At 42.8% G+C, this 23,680-nt stretch overlaps 2 protein-coding genes across 4 annotated transcripts; one reads left to right on the top strand and one right to left on the bottom strand.

Moving 5' to 3' along the window:
• The first annotated feature begins 1,059 nt into the window (after window positions 1-1,059).
• nfat5a (nuclear factor of activated T cells 5a) lies at window positions 1,060-22,210 on the top strand. 3 transcript variants are annotated; one of them, XM_041938933.1, is made up of 12 exons: window positions 1,060-1,309; window positions 8,407-8,535; window positions 11,503-12,133; window positions 12,303-12,486; window positions 13,319-13,509; window positions 13,609-13,781; window positions 14,062-14,196; window positions 14,330-14,382; window positions 14,525-14,657; window positions 15,032-15,216; window positions 15,308-17,483; window positions 17,614-22,210. In XM_041938933.1, exons 1-12 carry the CDS (start codon window positions 1,237-1,239, stop codon window positions 18,018-18,020), a joined length of 4,470 nt encoding a protein of 1,489 aa, XP_041794867.1. In that variant the 5' UTR covers window positions 1,060-1,236; the 3' UTR covers window positions 18,021-22,210. The 3 variants fall into 3 exon arrangements, with proteins under 3 accessions (XP_041794867.1, XP_041794865.1, XP_041794868.1); XM_041938931.1 differs by having other exon boundaries at window positions 15,020-15,216; XM_041938934.1 differs by lacking the exons at window positions 1,060-1,309; window positions 8,407-8,535 and adding an exon at window positions 10,889-10,954 and having other exon boundaries at window positions 15,020-15,216.
• On the bottom strand, window positions 20,842-23,615 carry nudt7 (nudix (nucleoside diphosphate linked moiety X)-type motif 7). The gene is made up of 3 exons (XM_041938936.1): window positions 23,134-23,615; window positions 22,901-23,059; window positions 20,842-22,805 (listed from the first exon to the last, which is right to left on the bottom strand). Exons 1-3 carry the CDS (start codon window positions 23,287-23,289, stop codon window positions 22,452-22,454), a joined length of 669 nt encoding a protein of 222 aa, XP_041794870.1. The 5' UTR covers window positions 23,290-23,615; the 3' UTR covers window positions 20,842-22,451.
• Between the last annotated feature and the right edge of the window lie 65 nt (window positions 23,616-23,680).

Raw genomic sequence — 23,680 nt, 5'->3', positions numbered from 1 at the left:
CAATGAGCATCAAAATATTACTTCCAAGGTCATGAATGAAGTCTCACACTCAATGGAAGATGTTAAGTGCAAAGTATTGCACTTACTCAAGTACTGCACATGAGCACAGATTTGAGGCACTTGCACTTAGCTCTGCCATATGCTACTTAATAATTCTACTCCACTGCATTTCAGAGGGGAATTACTTGTTATGCCAATACATTTACCCAACAGTGTTCACTATTAACTTTGAAAATTAAGATTTTAAATACAAAACATACAAGTTTATAAAATACGGTGCATTGTTATTGTCTGCAAGTAATTCCAATTAGCTCCATCTCCACCAGCTATAAAATTATCTTATTAGTACATAGTATAGTAATAGTAATAGTAATAGTAGTCAAATATTATACAATGTAACAAGGGCCACTTGCTTCATCATCAGAGCTTTGACTTTGATATTTAAAAAAAGACTTGCTGTATTTTTACCCAAAAAAGATATTGAATGTACAATTTTGTATCCTTTAATTGTAGTATTTCTGCTTTTACTTAAATTAAGGATGCAAATACTGTTTCCACCACTGGCCATTCAATTGTCTATGACTGCAATATTGGACTTGGAATAGATGCAAGGAAATAAGTTAGAGATTTTCATAAAAATCAAAGACAGAAACCTTCGACGAGAAGATACCTATTATGGAGGGTGAAACACCATATAATATGGAGAAGGCAGGACCTCTTTAAACATTCAAGATTCAGGGAACCTGAGAAGTGTGTGTGCCATTCCAAGTCACTTGGAACTGATTCAGCCTTGGTGCCACATCTGCTCCATTTACCCAAGGTGTAAAATAACAGCTGTGTCAGATACAAACGACCTGCAATAATAAGAATAACCCAGGTGATGTACTGACACTGCTTCCCTGTGTGATCGGAGCTTCAGTGAATCTCACCCGGCCACAGCGCATGCCCCTGGGCGGCGGAGGGGGGAGGGACTAGGGGGTGGGCCGACCAACTGTAGGCAAGTGTGTGTGTTTGTGTCTCCTCTCAGCAAAGACATACACGCTAACGTGAGACGTGCTCGCTAGCGGTTTTTTGATATTGAAAGTTTTGTTTTTGTCGCCTTAAGATTGTTTCGATATTTATACCCTGTGTATTAAAACATTCCGCTTGTAAAACGCAATATTTATTGGCCTAAAGCTGCTGACTTCGTTTCTTCTAAAGAGTGTCCGCTTCCCCTCCCCTCGATGAAGCGCTGCGATGCCCTCTGATTTTATATCCCTCCTTAGCTCGGATCTCGACCTCAATTCCCCTAAATCTCTATACTCAAAAGGTAAGATTTTGCTAAATAAAGGTTGCTATGATGACATCAGCCCGTTCTATCCTGGTTTAATCGCAAGCAAAATGAATGTCTTAGGAGCTCATGTTAAGCTGCTAGCTAGCAGTAGTTAGCTTCTTTTCTGTCGTTAGCCAGCCTCGCTAGCTTAGTTAGTTAGCTGCATTTGGCTTGTGCATTGGCGAGTGGCTACCTGGCTGGTTAGCTGTCCATGTCACAATGCGTGGAAGACCGTGGTACGCTTGGTTGCTCGTTTAATTAGACCAATGACACGTGAGATCACATCGATGTGATTAGATTTGTCATTTTGTTAGTGGGCTGATGGCTAGCAGTGTATTAGGTGCATACTATTAGCCAGCCACAGCTACGTGAGGTCGCTCTCCAGCCACCACATTGTTCAGGGGTTTAACGTCTAAAGTCTTGGTCGGATTCTGCAGAGGTGTGTGTGTGTGTGTGTGTGTGTGTGTGTGTGTCTGTGTGTGTCTGTGTGTGTGTGGCAGAGAGAGAGAGAGAATGCATGTTTATATCGCGAGAGAAGCACGAAATATAGTACATGTGTGTCGTTTTGTTTATTCTTGTGTAGTTGACCGCCCGTCTGTTGTTTTTGTTTATGGGTGGAATTGAGCCAGAGTTGTCTGTCTCACATTCTCCAGTTTCACAGAAAGAATGTAGTTACTGGCGCTTGAAAGCTCACGATATTCTCCCCGTCAGGATAAAGGGTCACTGGGGCCGCGACCACTAATTCAGTGCCAACATTTATCCCCTCTGTTATATCCTTGGGACACGTGTCAGCCAACTGTTATGTTATTATTAGGAGGGTGTTGGTGCATTATCCAGGAACTACACAGTTGCCTCTTGTTGTGGTCAGCAGGGTTAGTGCAGCTGCAGTGGCTTTCAGCAGTACTTTGTAGCTTAGTTTCCTCTCTGTTAGCAAGTGGATCAGCTTCATGTGTAAAGAAATTGCCAGCCTGCGAATCTGCTATTCAACGCTGGCAGCTTTCATGCTTTTGCTTATTCATGAGCAAGCCTTGTACGTGGTGTATTGTTGTGAACTGCTCTTGAAGTGGTAACCTGAGACACATGGATTTATGCATTTTGCATTTTGATGGGACACTGGTGGACAGCAGGCTCCCTCTGTTATTTTGCCCCCTGTTCTCTAGTGTTGTCCACATTGTAATTACTAGTAGTTAACAATGATAGCATTTGTACCCAATATAATGTGTACCTGCCTGCCGTTGGACCTGCTGGTCCACATCAGTCGGGCTGATATGTTTAGGATGCTCGTGAGCTAGCGCAGAGCATTGCTCTGTGACCCTGAAACGGTCAGTCGAGTCTGCCATATGGTCACACTGTATCACATGTTGACTGTTTATTTATATCTCAGTAATTGGGTGTGTGCTCATGTTGGGTTCAAGGTAGCAGACGTGCTCATCAAAGATCTTCTCGGAGGCCTCATGTGTATCAGACTTTAAGGGAGAGAAAGGTCAGCTGGCCAAGTAGCATTTTGGCCTGCCAGAATACATTGCAGCATTTAGTTCATGGTTTTTCTGGCTGTGAATGATGCAAATGCGAAACCTCAATAGTGACCTACTGAAGCCTGATCCCTTTAAAGTGGAAAATCAATCTTGATAGTAATAATAAGCAGATGCACAAGGACGTACCTCTAGAATTTGTAAAACTTCCAGCACTGAAACTGAAACAAATGTCTTGGTGTTAACTATTTGTCAATATAAATCAAAAAGGGGAATACAAGGTAGTCAAACATATATTACGTCGTCATCACATATTACATCACATAAATGTCACCCACATCAGATATTTTTTTAATGCTATTGTGCTTAAAATACATGTTGAAAGAAAATTATCATTAAATTATTAACACCAGCACAATCTTGTTATAGATTAAAAGGCTTTTCTGCTGGGAGCCTCGTGATTCAGTTCAGTTTTAATTCAAGATGGAAGATTCCTAATGCATCTCATCTTTGATTTTCACACTTTTTCCTGCTGTATAGCCATATTCACTATAGCATAATTACTGACATCCATCATGAGAAAGAGTGTGGTTTATTTTAATTTAAAAAACAATTTATGTAATTTACATCAAAAATATGCCAACTCATAGGTATGTGAGAGAAAATAAGCTTGTCTTTGTTGTGAAATATTCAATAGGAGGGAAAACGTGCTTTGGCGCTTGCTAAAGGGTTCTGTGTTTTACATCATCAGTATTTTCTTTTTCTAACCGTAATGTGATTTTGTATTCTGTCCTGCTCCCCCTCTCAAGTGTTTTCATTTAGATGATAAAAGGATCCAAAAAGACAGTTTTGTCTCAATCAGCGGAGAAAAAAAGTCTCTCATCATCTTATCAGTGTAAGAAACTTAAGCTGCAGCGTCAGTGATTAGGTTAGATTCCATTATGTGAGACTGAGGCTACATCCACACTAATACATTTTCAGTTTAAAACAGCATTTTAAAACGAAAGCGATCTCGTTCTTGCACCTTACCAGAAGTAATCTCTGCCCAGACTAACACAGTCACATGACCATTCACGTACACTGGGCATGTGCGTGCCAGTGTTTGCCTCCTGTGCATGTAGGCAGCAGTAGCATGATAAAATGCAGAATTTAACTACACAACAACTGCTAGCATAGACAACAGGGTCAGCAACACCTCTAATTTATTATCCATGTTGAATTTACTGCTGGCAGTCAAGGGTCATTGATACATAGAGGTTGTTTTATTTCTTCCAGAAATGGTCACATGATGAATCAGGGAAGGACACGTCATGACTGAGCAGATTCACTCAGGAGCCGAACAGGGGTGTCTCCATTTCCAAAATTCTGCTCTTTCACCTGTCCAGTCTATAATGAAATCCCTGAGTTTCGGGGGTCAGCTGCATTTCCAAAGGTCTCAGTTGTAGGGGTTCTGAAATGCTGGAGCAGTGTGGACACTAGGTGTAAATCTAAGAGATGGCCATTCAAAAAAGGATAATAAAACCAAAATCATCTGCATGGATAGGTGTCTTTTGCACTTTGTGAAAAAATACTACTGAACCAACCAAGAGAAATGCAGGCTCATTTTATTCAGCTTCAGAACAAGCATTTGTGTGTGTCATTCATTTTTTGGTCATTGTGAGACCACCCCTACGAAATCATCACGGTAAACATGAAATCTGAGTTAATATTTGTTTAGTTCTATTGCTATTTCATTGTTCTTGAACTTATCACTCATTCATGTATTCATGTCGGTGCATGCAACCATTAAGCTCTGTTTACTGTCAATCACCTGAGATATATGAGGAGAAATGAAAGTCCCCCCTCTGGAAATAATCCTTTAAAAGCATCCTGCCTCATAACTTTTAATGGCACATTCATGTCTGCTTGTGTTTGTTTATTCACTGCACCTCTGTAAGCTAGTACAGCGGATAATGTCTGGCCAGGATGACTACCGCACAGCTTTTGTTTTGGAAAGGTCAGAGTGTCAAGGAAATGTAAACTACATGTACATACTAGTAATTGGGTGGTACCTTACGTTGAACCACTGATCTGGTTTATTCATCTGATCTACATAAGCAGGCGCATGAATAATCTAATAGAATTTCCAGCCATTCCTTGCCAGTGTAATTCAGTTTCAAGGTAAACAGAGATGGTACGAACAGCCAAAAATGGCATTCTTTGTGGTTTGAGTGCAGTGAGTAGGTCCTTTGTCTGTATGCTGACATGAGCATATTGTTTTGTGTTCAAGAGTGTAATTAAAGCAGCCATTATCGGGCACTGAGATACATTCTTGCTCTGCATATTTTTTCATTCGAAACAAAAACATTGCCTCGTGAATTGTCTATTCATCTGTCATCCCCCATCTTAGCCCCAAGCCAGCTGCAAAGAATAAAAATGGACTGGTGGCCTTGCCATTTGGCATGTGCAATGTGAGCAGTGCATAACTATGAGATGAGGTAATTTAATTGTTCTCAGTGTAGGTTAAAGTCAGTCCACCCCCTGGTCGGCGAGTGTGTTGCAACCTACTTTTGGGCATAAGCTCGTAGAGCTGTGCTCAAACTTATAAAGATGTCATCTGACTTCTATAAAAGCAAATGGAGACCAACACCAAAATCCACTCCCTGAACTTTATCAGTGTCCAGTATTCACCTGGGAACAGCGGGAAGTTCAACTTTTCTCTCTTTTCAACAGAGGAATATCTGAGTCAAGAATAGCCTTTTATTTTCTCTTGTAAAGTAAGCTTTTCTCTCTTCTGTCAGTCATACAGTTTTATTAAGGTGTTTCTCTTACCACAAATTGTCATGTGTTTGGCCTGTCATACTGCAAGGATGTGTGGGTGCCTTGAGAAAGGACCTTCTTCTGTCCACAAGTTAAGGAAGTTAAGGCTTTGGATCAAAGCTCAGCACTTTTTGAGTTCCAAACATTCCAAACAATGTGAGGACGTAATATCAAAAACCACCAAGCACCAACAGTGAGCACCAAACAGTTAGTCTGATTCTTCCTGTATGCTATTGTCAATTCTATGCACCAGTGCTGTTTGACAACAAGTAACACATGCATTTGAGATTTTTGGCTTTTTCCCTGAGCTGAAAAGGTTGTTGTTGGGAGATGTGTTTGTATGCAGGGAAGTATGTTACCAAGAGTGTTGTTTTGATATTGGTACTAAAACTTAGATGTTGCAGTGGTATCAGTAGCAGGAAGTCACCAAGCTGTGCTCATTGTTTAATTTCCCACCATCACAAGCCACACCGCAGTTTGTATAGACAAACACTGTTTTGCATGCTGTTCAGTCCACGGCGCAGGAGTACATTCAAAACACTGAATGAAATCCAGACTGTGCATTTACATACTCAGATAACATGAATGATTGAGCAGCAGTTTGTGCTGATTATCAGCCTTATGTGTTTAGGATAGTTACTTATTCACTAAATATGATATGTACGCATACTAACTTATTCATGCTCATGTAAATACATATAATAACAGTCATCTCTGTCATTGACTTTGATGGTTGATAAGTTTCATGGAGTTATTGACATAACTCCCATATTGACACTGTAACATGCCCCTGATCTTGTACATTCCCTTGCCGGGGTGGGCTCTGTGACATGCAGGCACTCGGGGAGGGTGCCGTTTATTCTCCTTTTGATCTGGTCAATGCACATTATGTGACCTTCCACCCGAGCTGAGTTGGAAAATGCCCCACTCAGTGAATGAGCACTTCTGTTATCTCTATTTTATAATGTAATTATACATGATTGTATATTGTATGATCAGGAGCCTCTTTCCCTCATTTGAAACAGAATATAAAAGTGAATGGGTTTAACATGTTTAACACGTAAGAACATTCAAATTCAGGTTACTTTATTGCCCATTAAATTGGCCATATCTGTCAGTATTGTGACTGATTTAAATCCTACCATCGAACTGCAAAATCACAGTGACGAGATTGGTCACTGTGATTGGTTTTTAGGCCACTGCTGCAGATGTGGTGTGAGTCTGTGAATGGCGATGGCACTGGTTCATATGTGAATGCTCTTCGTTGCATATGAATGGGTTCCCGGCGGTTTGAACACGCACTCAGAAGACTCACATCATACACACATCTCCTGTGTGAAAGGGGTAATAGTCAAGACTGAGGTCATGCCGGGTTGCCAGTCAATCTGTGATACATCCATACACAAAGACTCTCTCTTCACACCGTGAAAAAAAGCACAGCAGACGCAGAAGGAGGGTTATAGAGGGGATCATGCAGACTTTGCTGTTTGCTTCAAGACAGTGAAAGTTTATCATGTGGGCCATTGGCCAAGCCTTATACAGATGTTTCATATTTAAAAAGAAACATAAATGATGGCAAATGTAATTTTTTGGCACATTGAGCACCTCATACCTACTGCCACCCAGCTCTGTTGTAAATTGATTTGCTGCAGGCTTTATCTCCAAGCCCCCTGGATGAATAAACAAGTTCAGTTGTATTTTTGTGCGATCCGTCCCTTAAAGACAGATTTGCTGTGGATAAGCAACAGAGCGTTAAGTTTTGCTCGTTTCGCTTGAGTACTGTGTTAGTTCTTAGTGTGACCTGTCGTGACTCTGTGTTGTCACTCCCTGAACAGCGGCACTGACGTCACAGAAGTGCGAGATCATGTGTCTTGTCAGTTTCATCGTTCTGCTGGTGCAAAGTCATAGCTGAGTATCAGATGACTACTACACATGCTGGGTGCCACCGATGCACAGCTGAAATATCCATGTCAGGGTGGTGATGGATCCCTGTTTCTTAGCAACCAGACTACCTAATCATGTGTTTAGCAGCCACCAAATGTGGTTTACTCCGATGTAGTTGCAGTGGTTGATTATAGTCTTCTAGGAAACACCATAACATCGAATATCAAAGAATGTCTCAGTGGGTCTTATTACGCGAAGCCCCTTAGGAAGCTAATTTTGTTAACATACGATAGCCTGTGTTGTCTCAGTGATGACTGCAGATGTGTAGAAGAAAAATTGAGCCTCAGGTTTACTTTGAGTCCCATCCCAGGTTTCCAGTTTTGTTATTACCACCAGGATTACATTCGAATAAGTCAAATGAAGTATTCACATATTACATTTTGTAAAGAAAATTGGGTCTTTTTGCATTCAGTTTGTTTACTCTGAGCTAGTGTGTGGCTGTCAGTAGTGGTACTACATCTTAAGGCAATTCTACGTTAGGTTCACTTTTAAGCCAACATATAAAAGCTGTCTTGTAAGGAACCCTTGAGGTTTTATGTTTGTATCCTCTTATTATTTCGTATCCTTGGTGCTCAAGGGGTTTATCTTGTGAGAACAGCATTTCAAATTAACTGACAGTGAAGGCAGATGCTGCTCTGTCCTCTTTTAGAAAAATGTTGAATCATTTTACCTTAAAGGTTTATAATTTCAGTGGGCTCCATTTCTGCACAGACTTAAGGCAGAACTGCTAAACTCCAATGAGAAAATTCCTGCTTGAAAAGTGGACAGCCTTTTGTAGTTACTACACTACAGCCTTTTGTAGTTACTGTAATCAACAATAAATCTAATTTGTGTTTTTCAGAGCCTAATTTATCTTCTCCTGCTCATCCTTTATGACAGAGTCGGTATATGACCTCCTCCCCAAAGAGCTCCAGCTCCAGCCGTCGTCCACCCAGACAGACCCAACCACCATGAGCCAGAAGAGTGGGGGAGAGGCGGGACCTCCCCCCTCTGCAGCCTTGGCCTCAGGTGAGCTACCTGCTCAGTCCATGAAAACCATGATCTGGGATCAGTTTCCCCTTATCAAACTATTCCCCAAGACAGTAGGGGTGAAGAAACTAATATGGCCTTGTATCAGTGTGTGGGGGCAACTTCACCCTTTCACCAGTTTCTGAGACGATGGATATTTGTGACTGTTTGAGTTGATGTGGGCTGGTATAGTATTTCTATTTTATCCAATACCGCTGGCATGTGAAGGCATATTTGACTTTACTTGGGTATTCCAGGGATTTTGCTGGTTCCACAAAGCTATGGTGGTACCAGTTGAGGGGAGTTGGCAGAGTTGTACAGTTGGACTTTTGAATATATGCTCGGGATTGTCAGTTTTCCCATTATTGTGCTATGTTAAAGAAACCACCAACTCGTGAATATGTGTTGCGTCATTGTGCCAGTTAGGGCTGTCTGTGTTAGGTGAACCTGTTAGGTACTTCAGATGTGTGTGTGACCAGCATCTTTATTGCAATTCAAGCATTATTATGAGAAGAGGTTGTTGGGGCTTTGATAATCACCCACACAGCAACTGCAGCTCTTCACCTAACAGTAACACTTTATAAAATTAATTAACTGAAAAGAGATATTTAAAGGTATACTATGGAGGGATTGTTGGTTACTGTTTGTAAACACAACATTTAAACTTGGCCCCTTCTCCCAAGTTTGACGGCATCAGAAGTGCACTGCTTGTACATACGCTGCAGGCTACTCTTGTAACGTTACATTTGTTTTAATGATTAGGCCGACACTTTAGCAAGCAAACTAAGCTAACGACGAGCATCCACCTGTCCAACAGAAAACAGGCCAGTACCATGTTGTTCTTCATCCCCATCGTCTCCTTCAGTGCTCACCAGCGGGTGAACACCCTCCCCTGATTCGCTCTCTTTTTGGAATGAGCTCTCTCAGCGTTTCGCCTCGCAAGATTTGCGTTTTTCAGCACTGTGACCATGATATTTGTAGGATGCGTACTTCTTATGGTCTGACTTGACCTGTGCGCTGTTATTGGCTGTGGCCTACACACCCACCGCCCAAAAGTTGTTACCCAGAAACGTCCTGAACACAGCCAAATAGTAAGAAATTATGGGCAGAGGGCAGAATATCTGCAGATAAACACACCACCACACACTTCTAGTAGTCGTAAGTAATGACTTTGGATGAGCCTATACATTGTTTTTACGATAATCCTGCATAGTATACCTTTAAAAACATAGATTTAGACCATCTTCTCGTACAATAACAATGGTAATTAATATCTAGCTAGCCTATACCATGCTAGTAGCAGTGATTTAAGAATCTCAGTGTCTTATGTGTAATGAAAGTAATACACAGTGCCCTTTTCCTGGAAAGCTCTGAATAGCAGCTCCAAGTAATGTTGAGTTTGCATTAACAGCATGCTAACATAGCTTGTTTTTTTCTCATTTCACGCATTTTTTTCAGCAGCTCTTTTCTCTGTGATGCTTGTGCTTCATGCTTTTTTCCCCAGTTGGCTTTTTAGGCAGTTTGACATCTATTTACGGCAAAAACCCATGCCGCAAAACCAGTACTGCTGATCCAGATACTGTCCTTTGGCAGAAGCAGTCATCTCAGACATCCCTCATGCTATGATGTTGTATTGTGTTCCAGTGTATGTGCCTGTATTAGCACTTTCTCTCCGAAGGTGTTAGTAATCTTTGGTTTTGTTTTTAAATGCCTTAACAAGTGCCAAAAGCAGAAACAGCCTATGTACATTTGTCATTGACACATACTCTTATATACACTCATATAGCAGTAGGTCATGTGATAATTTATTGAAGTTTCAAAGTGTTTGAGGTTGCAGCTAAATGATTCATGTACTCCCATGTTTCAAAGCAGTTGAGGTTTTCAGTATTTATGAAGGTTCTGTCTCTTTATGAAACAGTGAAGTTGCCCCTAACAATCGTTGGACTGTCTTTTAAATATCATTTAGAAAACCAAACGAATATGTTCTGATCTTGGATCATGGTTAAGGGCAGCCGACATCTGCTATAACTGTGAAGAATTCTAGTCTTGAGTTTCATTCAGACAGCAAACTAACTGGTCAACAGTCATGTTGAAGAGAGCGCTTTTGTTAACGCTGTTAACTATCCTGTCTGACCTAGCTGGCCCTAGGCAGTGCTGATCAAAAGCATGACTACTGTTATGTCCTTCAGATCATCATTAACCAAATACACATGCTTCAAAGTGTCTATAAATGATCAACTTCAAGAGTTACTCCTTCCTTCAGTGTATTAACTCATCCAATTTACTGATTGACAGAAGTTGAATCTTGAATGATCAGCTCTCTTGTTGCTCATTGGCTGTCTCGTTTTTATTGCAGGAAGTTCCCTCTGAGGCAGGGAGTGTCTGCATATAAAATGGTCTGCAGTTCACTGCTCCATAGGTCAGAGGCTTGTTTATTCTGTCTCCATGGCTACGCTCAGTCCCAACCAAATCTTCCAATTGGCATGCGCAAACTACTGTTTACTACTGAATGCACATTGCACAAACTGTACTGTAACCCTGGCAAATTTAATTTGGCGCCACATTACCAGCTTGCAGATTTGGCTGTTCAAGAAAGTTTGACCAGATTTTGTTATGTTTCTTTCTGGCAATGTGTATGTAACAATTTGTAGCTTGCTTTTGTTTTTGTAAACAAAGCATGTCAGTTTTGTCACATTGATTTTAATTGAGAAAGGTTTTGTAGGAATCAAAACATTGTGGGACCTATAGTACCCTTCTCAACTTTAACTTCAGAATATTTGATCAATGCTTGACGGCTCTCGCATGCACAGTGAGAGCATATAACCCACAACAGTCTGTTGAAATTAGAGTTGGGAAGAGGGGAAATCAATACAAATCATGCACAAATTCAGCTGCTTGAATGGGACTGCTAGCCTGCTCTGTGCTGAACATCTGCACTAACTTGTTTACCTGTATATGCTACTACAGATGCCACCTCCTCCACCTCCAGCCCCTCTGCCTCTTCCTCCCTGGCCATAGGAGTCCCATCCACTGGCTCCTCTACCTCATCCTCAGACCATCTCAAGGTTCCCCAGCATGTCCACTCCACCGGAGGGGATGGAGCTGGAGCTTCAGAGATGCAAAGCTTGGAGGGTGCCGTATCTGCCCCCAGCAGAGGCAACAGTGGAGCAAACACTGCAACAGGAGACGTAGGGTCAGGAGTGTTGTCAGGGCTAGGAGTCCAGCAGCCTCAGAACACCCCGTCAAAACGGAGGCCTGTGTTGAGCATATCCCCGCCACCTGAGGATCTGTTTGACGACAGCCAGATGTCTTGCCAGGAGGAGCCCGCTGTACCTGGTCCAGCAGGTCCAGACTCAGAGCACAGCAGCAGCATGTGGGCTGATGACTCCCTCTCCAACTTCAGCTTGATCAGCTCCATCTCCTATAACGACAATACGGAGGTGCCGCGCAAGTCTAGAAAACGCACCCCTCGCCAGCGGCCTGGCCCCAAGCCAGCTCCTCTGGATGACAGCATGGATGTGTTTGATGCCGACAGCGCCAAGGCCCCGCACTTTGTCCTATCCCAGCTGAGCACAGACAAGACCAGTCCCATAGCCAGGTGGGGTGACCCTTTTGCCTTTTCTTGTATATTCTGTCTGCCTTTTAACTCAAGTACCCATGTGTCTCCATAGGAATACACTGAAAAACATTTAAGTGAGTTGTGTTTGGTGTAAGTAAATTTCTGGAAGTAGTTTTAATGTCATCATGTGATTTTCGTTGCCCTGCAGCTCGCTTGAGTCAGGGACTGCAGTGAAAGGTGGGTCACTGTCTGCTCAGTTCCACCAGAGGAGTGATGGGAAGGAGCTAAAGATCCTGGTGCAGCCAGAGACCCAGCACAGAGCTCGCTATCTGACCGAGGGCAGCAGAGGTTCTGTCAAAGACCGCACGCAGCAGGGATTCCCCACTGTCAAGGTTTGACACAGACTGTTTCTTGACACAGGAAAAATAGAGCACCTAAGCTGGAATTGGACGATAAGGCCAAAAATATGCAGGGCAGGGAGTGTTTAGTGCTGCACAATGCAAGAGAATGCTCATACCAGTTCAGGCACTTCAGAAGCATTCACTCGTTAACTAATACCCACAAGCACATCATTCTTTGACAAATCAACAACCGAGCGGAGGGCAAAAAATTGAAAACCAGACCATCCTAGAGTAACTTTACTTTTTACTGATAAATTTGGCAGGGAATTGAGGCCTTCATTCATTAATAAGGCGCTTAGCCCTCGACTGCTCCACTGGGGCTGCTTAGTGGCCAGCAGATAAAACTGTGGCTGTGCTGAGCAGCTTCCAGCTGTTATTGCTTGTAAAGTGTGAAGCACTCAACGAAATGACCCTGAAATTCATAAGTGCACATGTATTGTGTAATAACAAAAGTAAAAATGCTAGAAAGTTTATTTTTGAACAAATTCATGTGTTTTTTGTGATGTAATCGAAAGTTTCCCATTTGCAGTGCATTTTCCTTGTATGCTTTTGTGAGATCCATGCAGGGAGAGAAAATAGATCTGACGCTTTCTGGCAACTCTGGCAAACATCCACACATTACATTGCACTTCTCAGAATGCTCAGTTTTCATGGCACTCTCATTGCTTAACATGGATGCTTCAGTAAGGAAGCTTCACTCTATGCATTTCACAATTACTCCATGAACGGTGTGCTTTGACCTTAACACAACTTAATTACTGACTGTGTTTTCTATTATTTGTGAAGGTCAAGTTATTTACACACAATTTCTTTTTGTCCCCAGTTGGAGGGTGTGAGTGAACCAGTTGTGCTGCAGGTGTTCGTAGCGAATGATGCAGGCAGAGTGAAGCCTCACGGTTTCTACCAGGCATGCAGAGTGACGGGGCGCAACACCACTGCCTGCAAGGAGGTGGACATAGATGGCACCACTGTTATTGAGATCCCTCTGGAGCCCAGCAATGACATGACACTTGCGTAAGGGGTTGTGGTGTTTTGTTGATAAGTCGGGATCAGTTAGTACTCTCAGCACGTAGTGTATTTGTTGTGTATCCACCATCCTCTGTGTTTCTACAGGGTGGACTGTGTAGGAATTCTGAAGCTACGTAATGCAGATGTTGAGGCCCGTATCGGTGTGGCAGGATCCAAGAAGAAGAGCACACGTGCCAGGCTGGCCTTCAGAGTCAACATCCCCCAACCTGATGGATCAGTCGTTACTCTACAGGTCCCTTCATCACCCATCCTGTGCAGTGAGTAGTTCAGGCACAACATCAATTAAAAAAAAAACAGTCAACATCAGCCTGAAGCTACAAACAGGCATCACAAGGCTAAATGCTGGGGGATGGTGTGTTTCCAGTGATTTGTCGTGTTTGGCTCAAACATTGCATTAAGGATGATGGCCATAGAGCTCTGTTTTGGTCTTATCAGACCTTTTTGTTTGTTTGTTTTTGTCTTCCATGTGCCCTTGGCAAACGCTTGTCCAGCTGTCATTGTGAGTTTTCATTCTTTGATTCTTCTGTCATTCTCCAGCCCAGCCAGCAGGAGTGCCAGAGATCCTCAAGAAGAGTCTTCACAGCTGCTCAGTGAGAGGAGGAGAGGAGGTTTTTATCATTGGAAAGAACTTCCTCAAAGGAACCAAAGTTATTTTTCAGGAGAACATTGCAGGTGATGCAGCGAGATTTGTGTTTTCTGTGTTGCTTTTAGTTGTATCTCAGTGTAATTCATGTGGATATGGGTTTGTGCATGTAAACCTCTGATGGATGGAAGAATGAAAGAATATTTGTTGTTGTATTTGTAGATGATAATTCTTGGCAAGCCGAGGCAAAGATTGACATGGACCTTTTTCATCAGGTAAATGCAGCTGAATGATGTACTTCTGTTTCTCCTTGAACAGTATAAACTGCTGTGTCAAACCTGCTTGCTTGTGTTGACCATACTCTTGATGAGATTTTATTAAAATTGTGATTTGCCTATTCGATTTTCTGTTTTCCAGAACCATTTGATAGTGACAGTTCCTCCGTTCCACAACCAGTTAATCACTTCTCCAGTTTCTGTGGGAATCTTTGTGATGACCAATGCTGGTAGATCACATGACGCCCAGACCTTCACCTACACTCCAGACTCAGGTAGAGCTACTAGCAAGTGCAGTGGTCACTTAGTTCAAAATCTTCAGCCCACATTCGTCTTGTAGGCAATCTGGTAAGAAGTGCATGATTATAGCTAACATGGTAATACAGTTTTTAAAATACTATGACCATATTATATCAGGGCAGGAATTATACTACACCAAATGGCTGTAATGCCCCTTCTATGACACGGCTAGTTTGGCATACCCTGTCTTGATCTGGCTGTTGTGCCCTTAAAAGAAGGGTTAAAGGTTTCAGTAGTTCTAAAATGCCAGAATGTCTCACTGTCTTATAACAAAAACTTCAATCACAATACACCATCATAGCTTAATAAAATGTGAAAACTTCATCTCACTCTTCAGTCTCATCCTCAGGTGATAACTCAAATGTCCGGCCAGTAAAAACAGAGGGACCTTCCCTGGTCACGACGTGTATATTTGATGGCCAGATCAAATCTGTATCTTCTGAGCAAACTCACTGCTCTAGTCAGCCTTCCAAACGGCAAGAGGACACACCAATGGAAGTATCTAGCAATCCACCGCCCACAGATGTCTTTAAGGTAAGACAACATTCATTTTCAAAACAGAGGAATCAAAATATCTACTTCAGAACTGCAGTTTGTAACATTTTTGATTCCTCTCTTTTCTTAGCCTGACCCTCTTGTCTCAGTGCAGCAGACCCTGGAGCTCAGCTCTAGTCCTCATCCAGGCGCAGAGTCCTTTCAGAGCCCAATGCCCCTACAACCTGAAGACGTGGAGCTTCCCCAAGCGCCCCCTGTCTTCCCTAGCCTAGAGTCTCTTAGCACCATACAAAAGCAAGAGATTGCCCCCTTCCCAGTGTCGGGAGATACTACAATACCTCCTGTGACACCCGAAGTCCCTCAGCAATTCCTCAGAGACCCTCAGGACAGCTTGCCTCCTGAGAGTACCAATAATAGTGGAGGGGTCGTGGTCGTGGCCATGCCCCAGATAGCAACTCCTTCTCAGCCGCAGCCACAACAGTCACAGGTTCCCCTGTTCCCGCAGGAAGGGGTGGCCCAGCTGGAGAGAGCAGTACGGGAGCTACAGGCTGAAGGTAACACTACGCTTCAGCAGGTGTTGGAGGCGGCTGTAGCCCAGCAGCAGCTGAACTCTGTACTGTACAGCCCCACGTCCTCTGCAGAATCCCTTCAACAGCACGTCCAGGAGAACATGAATAGCCTTAGATTGGGAACCACAGATAATTCACTTTCCACACAGCAACAGCTACAGATACAACAGCAACAGCAGCAGCAGCAGCAGCAGCAACAACAACAACAACAACAACAACAACAACAAATACAGCAACAGTTTCAACAGCATCAACAACTGCAGCAACAACAGCAAATCCTTGGTAACCTTCAGCATCAACAACAACAGCAACACTTACAGCAACAACAACAGCAAGTTCTTGGCACCATACAGATCCAACAACAACTTATATTACAGTCACAAGACCAACAGCAACTGCAGCAGCAACAGCAGCAGCAAATCATGGAGAATATTCAACAGCAGCAACAACAGTTGCAACAAAATCAGCAACAGCAAGTCCTTAACAACATCCAGCTTCAGGATCAGCAACAACAAAATCAAATACTCACCAATTTACAACAACATCAGCTACAACAGCAGCAGCAACAGCAGCAAAATCAAACACTGAGCAACTTACAACAGCAGCAACAACTGCAAGAGCAGCAGGTCTTAGAGAATTTACAGCAGCAGCTTCAAGCTGAGCTGCTTCAGCCCCCAATCCACTCTTCCCCCCAAGTACAGCAGCCAGTGTCCCTCCTTCAGCAGGCTGGAGATCTGCTCACCATTCAGACCAGCTTCCCAACACAGCCCCCATCCCACACATCTCCCCCACAGCAGCTCTTCCAATCGCCCAGACCCCTGGCTGAGACCCAGGGCTCCCAACAGCAGGTCCAGGCCGCCCTGCTCCAGAATACGCTGACTGTCCTGACTAGTGGCAGTCTAAACTCAGAGCAGCAGTCAACAGGGTCAACCCTATACCTGTCCCCAAATCCTCAGCCCCAGCCCCAGCAGCAGCAGCAGCTGGCATTCATCTCCTCCATGGAGACATCCAACCAGCCCCAGTCTGTTGCGATGTTTCAGAACCAACCCCAAGCTCAGCTTTCCCAAATGCAGCAACAGAGCACCCCCATGGAGCAGCAGCAGTCTCCACAGCAGAACCAACAACAGACACCACAGCTTCCAATGGGCCAGCAGGGTTCCTTGTTCCAAAGTATCCCAAACCACTCACAGGCTACCCCTGTCCCCCAGAGCCAGCTGCCCCCACCCCAGCAGACAGGTCTGCTTCTCTGCACAACAGATCTAAACCCACAGGCTATTCCCCCAACTATTCTCTTCAGCACCCAGACCCAAGGCCCTTCCCCTATGGGGAGCATTAGCGTTGGAATCCCCCAGCCAGACCCAGCAGAGCCCATGTCCTTCCAAGACCAGAGCTCGTCAGGCAGCAACTCGACATCCACTGAGAACCAACAGCAGAGCCTGTTCCAGGAGCAGCAGCCAATGCAAGTGGGCCCAAGTTCGAGCAGCATCCCGAACAGTCAACCCGTGGAGCTTTTTCTGCCACAGACATCTCTGTCCAGCCTGCAGAGCAGTATTGGCTCACAGGAGCTGAACAACCAGGCTCCAGCCCCTGGCACAACCATCTTTGTGGTACAGGGTGGTGTGGGTGTGGTAGCCAACCCTGGCCAGCAGCCTCCAGAACAGCTTTTTCAGACAACTGTGGGTGGGAATGTGGCTCCACAAGGACAGGCCAACCTGTTTGTGTTTGGCATCCAGAATGGTAAGATGATTTTGGTCTGTGTTGAATTCTTCAGATGTACGCCTCCAAATGCTTCCTGAGTTGCTCCAATGTCGCAATGTTTACCTACTGTTTCATTAGAGTATTTATGTCCATTTTTTCTTCCTCCCAGATTCGCCCCAGCTGCTCAATTCCTCCGGACCCACCCTGCCTGCTCAGAGCCAGCCCCAGAACTCCAGTCACATGCAGCCTCTGCTGGACCAGCCCATGGCCCAAGCTGCCCCCTCAATGCCGGCCACCATGCACAGCAGCTTACAGAACACCCTTCAGGCACAAATGCAGTCCAGCTTAGAGAACGCCATTCAGACTAGCCTACAGAACGCAATGCAGACAAACACACAAACAGCTCTGCAGTCCAGTTTGCAGGCAACCATAGAAACAAGCCTGCCAACTCCAATGCAGACCAATCTACAGACACAGATACAGAGCAGCTTACAGAATCAGTTGCAGGCATCAATATCTGCATCGTCCAACATGGATAAAATTGAGGACATACTGGAAACCTTACAAAAGCAGTGAGAAATGTTTGGACCACGTGGGCACTAAGGAGAGTGAGTGATATATAGCCGAAAGTTATACATCCTTGCACCAACAGAGTGGCGGTAGGTGGTGTTTTTGTGCCAATTCCACAAAACTAAGAAAGTTTAAAAAAATTAAGAATTAAATGCCCCTTTTACCTAAAACCCAAGTTATAATCCCATATAACTACTTGTTTTTATGGAATATTTATAAATAATCCTCATACATCCATTGTCCTTGAATTGATGAATCCGCCTTTGTTATTACCCCTCTTGCAGGATCAGAGAGGCCTGTAATAACTGCTTTATCCAGTCTCAGAAATGCAGTGTTTTGTTGGTGTTTTAAAAATGTGAGCCTAAGAGATGATGATAAAAACCTGCCAGGTTTGGTGGAAAAACTGGAAAGGGACAAAGAATGTCAGTGACAGGGAAACAGGGGAATAGTAATGTGATGGAGATGAGTCTGTAAGAGCAGGCAGAGTAGATAAAACAGCCAGCCATGGAGTGAATAACAGATTGCACATAAGTGTCAGATATAGGCTGAATCTCATTTTGTGAGTGTGTGAACTCAAAGCCTTCGCTTCATCCTGAGAGGCCGAGACTGTGAGATGTGCTTTTGTCTGTCCGTCACGTGGCGCGCCAGTGGAACCTGGCATACAAACAGGGATGACATAACGTCTCAGCCACTTAATTTAAACTTCATGGATGAAGTAGTAGTTTTTTTTTTGCGATTAATTAAACCATGTGTTTGCATTTGTCAACAATTTGACAAAAATCTACTCTAAGAGTAAAGACCATTAAATGAAGTACATTTGTAGAATGTTTTGCCTCCATCATGTTTGCTGGCATGGCTGACGTCTGCACCCGAGCAGACTCGTATCGGGAGGAGAGTTAAATATTGATATCAACTCCACAAAAATGAAATTAACTCGCTCACCAAAATGGGTATCAATACATTGTGGTATTGCAGTGGATTCCCCCGTGTGCAGAAAGATAAGGGACTTTTAAAACACTCGCAAATGAGATTCAACCTGGAGAATAATGTGACTCGGCCTTTCGTTTTTGGCACCTCCAAGTGTTTTTATACGTTCAGGCCTCATTACTGGGTTTGCAGATGCTTTTCTTGGTGAAATTTTAAGAAGCATTCAACTATGTAGTGTGTGTATCTTTTTGTTTTGAAGAAGTTGGTAACCTTTACCAATTTAATGTGGATAGAAAGAAACTTTCCACTAGTGAAAATGGAGTGTTGTGTGGTTTTATAAACATTTTATCTCAAGCACTTTATAACCTCTAGCTAATCCTTATATCCGTCCACAGCTCTCTACTGACCCAGCTGAATTTGTACTTGGAAACGTCCAGTTAAAAAACAAGAAAAAAAAACAAAAACAAGGAAAAAAAATAACATAAAGCAGTTGTCTTTGTAAAGGTAAACACATCTTAACCAAGCATTTTTACATTTTGTCATGTCTGAATATTTTTGAGGTCTAGGACAACTTTGTATAGAACGTCTGCTCACTGTTGAATTCCTCTTTGTATTCAGTCTCAGTGGTCCAGTCAAGTCTGTCCAAAAAAGAAAAAAAAAATGAAGCCATTCCCACAAAAGCATTGTCATTTTTCAGTGTTGGGGTGGTAAGAAGGCCTTCGTGTTTTACACACTGACAAAACACCGAAAATACTGATCCATTTAGTTTGTGAATTGAAATGAAGGATTTTCATCGTATGCTATTTGTACTATTTACTGTTCAGTCTGTCACTTGAGACTGTTTTACCTTGTGTTGTGTTAAATATTTAAGTTTTTGTCTCAGTGTTGGTACCGTGTGCAGGCTGGTGCCATGTGAAGTTGGCATCCAGTACCCGTCCCTTGTGTTGTGAACAGGGGCTCACTGGTAAATGAAATCTCTGTTACATAGAGGCCGCCATTTTGATTCAATCTATGGTGCTATGTACAGGAGTGATGGGCACTTCTGATGTGACGTTAGTACATAACAGTTTATACTTATATCAATAGCGCTGACATCATTTGTTTGTTTTGAAGCAGAGTCGAGTCGAGAGAGCTGGCTGTTGTTGTGGGGTCAGACTGGAGTGCACCCAGGCATACCAAAGCTCCTGTTGTGAATCGTCGTCATCTTGTCTCATACTTGTCCCTGCAAATGCCCTCATGATGTTTACTCATTTGTATTTACTCGTTTTAAATTATGCAGCTCTTACATGGATAACAATTCAGCATGTTTTGTTCAAGTACAAGATTTCTAAACGACATGTAAAGGTACTTTGTTTCATGGATCAGTTAAACTCTCATCAACATTTCCACCAATTTGATACGTTTCTCATTACATTACTCTATTTTTTGATGCAAAATAACACTGCTGTACTTTCCATATCTACAACAGTAGCCAATTTGGCGTTATCAGAAAGCCAACCTTTGAGAATAATTCAAACGTTAAAATAGCATTGCTCACATGCATTTGTTTACATTTTCATAGTCATACTATTTTGTCCTGCGGCTGTTAGTGATCCATTTTAAAGTAACTTATCTTTTTTAGACTTTTGTATCCATGTATCAAAATGTAGAGTATTTTTGTAAAACTAAACGTTTTGGTTGATGTTCATCATAGCACAGAATATCATTGCTGGTATGGTTCCCTGACATGAAGCGCAGGTTTATTGTGACATGTTTGAAATTAGAAATGTAATTAAGTGGACATCATGCAGATATGTTAGAACTTAATTCTACTGTTTTAACATTGACTTTACCCAACCTGTATAATGTAATACATGGGCTAGGTTTCTTGTGTGTGTTTTTACTTTATTTTTATTTTTTAATGTCATGCATCTCAAATGGCACTTTGACTCATCCATTAACTGTAGGTCGGGTTAGAGCGCAGTAGTGATGTTTCCAAGCATTCCATTCCTCTTGGGTAGGGGAGTTAAGAGCACATGATGTTTGCAGAAGAAGTGCGGAACAGTAATGCCTCTTAAAGCCATACCAACACAGAAAGCCAACCTGTGACTTCAGTTTCATGAATGTAAGTTTTACCTCATGGTGTGGACTTAGAGCTTGCTCTACATCTAACATCGGACCAATTACAGTTTTAGAGAACATATATTTTGAGGCAGAGGGGATGGGTGGGGTGGCACCAAATGTCATTTGTATCACTGTACGTTTGTCAGATTTTGTCTTGGATTGAGGCGTAATTTCATGTTTTCATGTCCAGTCGTTTTCATTTCGAGCAATCCAGGATGCTCAGTCTGACTCTTCAAATAGCCACTTCCACCTGAAAGAAACCACGTGAAACAGGAATTTAATGGCAGTGAAGATAGCACACAAATCTTTACACAATATTGTTTTTTGTCCTTCAGTCATGTAAATGAATATCCATGTATATTTAAATGTCAAATATACTGCAGGGGTATCTTGAATTTCAATTGTGATGCTTTCAACAGAACTTTGTGTGCCTTGATAACTTAACTGTTACTCTGCTGTGTTTACTGGTGTCCCTTTTGTGTCACTGCTATTTGGCTCCACGTCCTTTTTATTCTCTAGGACTGTTTAACATCAGGACACTTTTCAGTGATTGAATTTTTATTTCTAAACACAAGCATAACCACAGCCCATTGCATATTTTTTTGAACATTTTCTGTTTGGAAATCCATCGCAAGATATCAGAGTGAGTACTCTCAACAAAATATTGTGCAGCTTCACCAGTGAATTGTCAACTTTATTTTCTGTTGAAATTGTTTTTTTTTCCATGCCTCATGAGATTTGTACATGTGAGGTAAAAGGGACGAGACAGTGGAGATTGTTTTATGGAGAGCTTTCTTGTGTTGATGTGCTTGTCAACATTACTATTGTTGCTGTGAAATGCTTGATCAAAAGGAGCAACCATGATAAATTAACTGTTAATTGCCAATAGTGTGAGCTGTATCTTGTGTGTAATCAGTTTGCTCACTTTTCCTAGTTCACTATCTATTTCACATTCTCCAACAGTTCTGTTGTATCCGTTCTGTGTAGCTTGAGCTTTAGTATCTAGCCTTAAGACCCTGCAGTCGGGATAAAGGTCAACCCCAGTGTGTTATCATACATCTTAACTATTATTAACATGTATTTTGCCTTGGTCTGGACATTTGTATACTCTTCTGTTTATATCTGTAATCCTGCTGCTACATTAAATGAATTAATAAAAACTTAAGACTCTTGATTTGCGTCTTTTTGTCTCCTCCTCTAAGATTTAGATGCACTCGTTATACGAAGCCCCAAAAAGTTTTTCTATTTATCTCTTTAAATAAAAATACTGCATGTAGGTCAAGTTTCACATTGCACTCTTATTCTCACAAAGTAGTAAATTAATACACAAGTCATGCAACAAATGTGGCTTCATTTACAATATATTGGTACAAATGACTAGATTGCTAACATCAGGAAATCAGCTGGTCATAGTTTACTAATTCTTCTATGCAGGATCTGTTGGAAGAAAGATGATGGATCCTCAGAGTTAAAACCAACATCAAACTCAGGTTTTTTCCTGAGAGCAAGGGCAGCAACCAGTATGGCCAGCATGGCAGTCAGTCCCCATATGCAATACTGGGTTCCCGAATCAGGATCCACAAAATGAAAAGAGTGCAACGGCCCCACCATCCCAGCAGCACCGTGGGCAGCATAGTGGTCCTTCTCACTGGTGAAGAAGTCCAGGGGGACTGGGAACACAGCACTGACCTCAGCTGGGTTAGGACTGGGACAAAACGACTCCTCTATGAAGCCAATCACTGGGGTCACCAGCAGACCACTCTGTCAAAAGAGATGGAGACAGGAGGTGGTAACATTAGAAAAAGATGGATCCAACGCAGCCGATGCCCTGAAAGGTGAGGTTTTTACTGTCCTACCTTACTGATGACAGGGAAGAGTCTACAAACAACCTGAACCTCATCTGGTGGTAGACCTATCTCCTCCTCTGCCTCTCTCAGAGCTGTGTCTGCATCATCCTTGTCACTGGGGTCCCTCTTCCCTCCAGGGAAACACACCTCACCACCGCTGGTCCGCAGCTACACACACACGTCAATCAAAAGTTGAGTTAGACATATAAACCCTTCACTCAACTGACATTCATTCGGGCTACCTCTTTTGAGCGCAGGGTCATCCAGGTGTACAGCTCTCCGTTCCTCACAAACAGTGGGATCAGTACGGACGCTTTGGGCAGCACCGGTAGAAATGAGAGCTTGTTTCCAACGTCAAACTGCTTTAAAGTGGCTATCGTCTTTTTTTTAATATGCATGGCGACAAGTATAATCAAGCTGGAAGCCAACCTATATAGTACAAGTTAAAAAAATACGTGCAGGTCTGACAAAGTCTTTCACACCGGGTGTTAACTACTTTCTGTTGACCAGGACAAAGTGTACCACAAAGTGTGCCGGACCTGGAGCCGTCCCAACGCGACGCATTTCACGTCACAAGGTTAAACGGCAAGCTAACATTAGCACAAAGCTAATGCTACTGTTAATGTTAGCGGCTGTGCATAGTAACTAGCACACACATAGCACTCGCTTAGGCAGTCTATACTACTCACGTAACTTCAATGGTTAATTTCTACGACGGCTCGGCTGCCGTTTCCTAAAAACCAACGAGAACTAAAATATGACGTCACAGTATGCGACCAGCTTCCGCAT

This window comes from Chelmon rostratus, chromosome 6, assembly GCF_017976325.1.
Source record: "Chelmon rostratus isolate fCheRos1 chromosome 6, fCheRos1.pri, whole genome shotgun sequence".
Lineage (NCBI taxonomy): Eukaryota > Metazoa > Chordata > Actinopteri > Chaetodontiformes > Chaetodontidae > Chelmon > Chelmon rostratus.
This window is presented reverse-complemented; position numbering and strand designations above follow the sequence as displayed.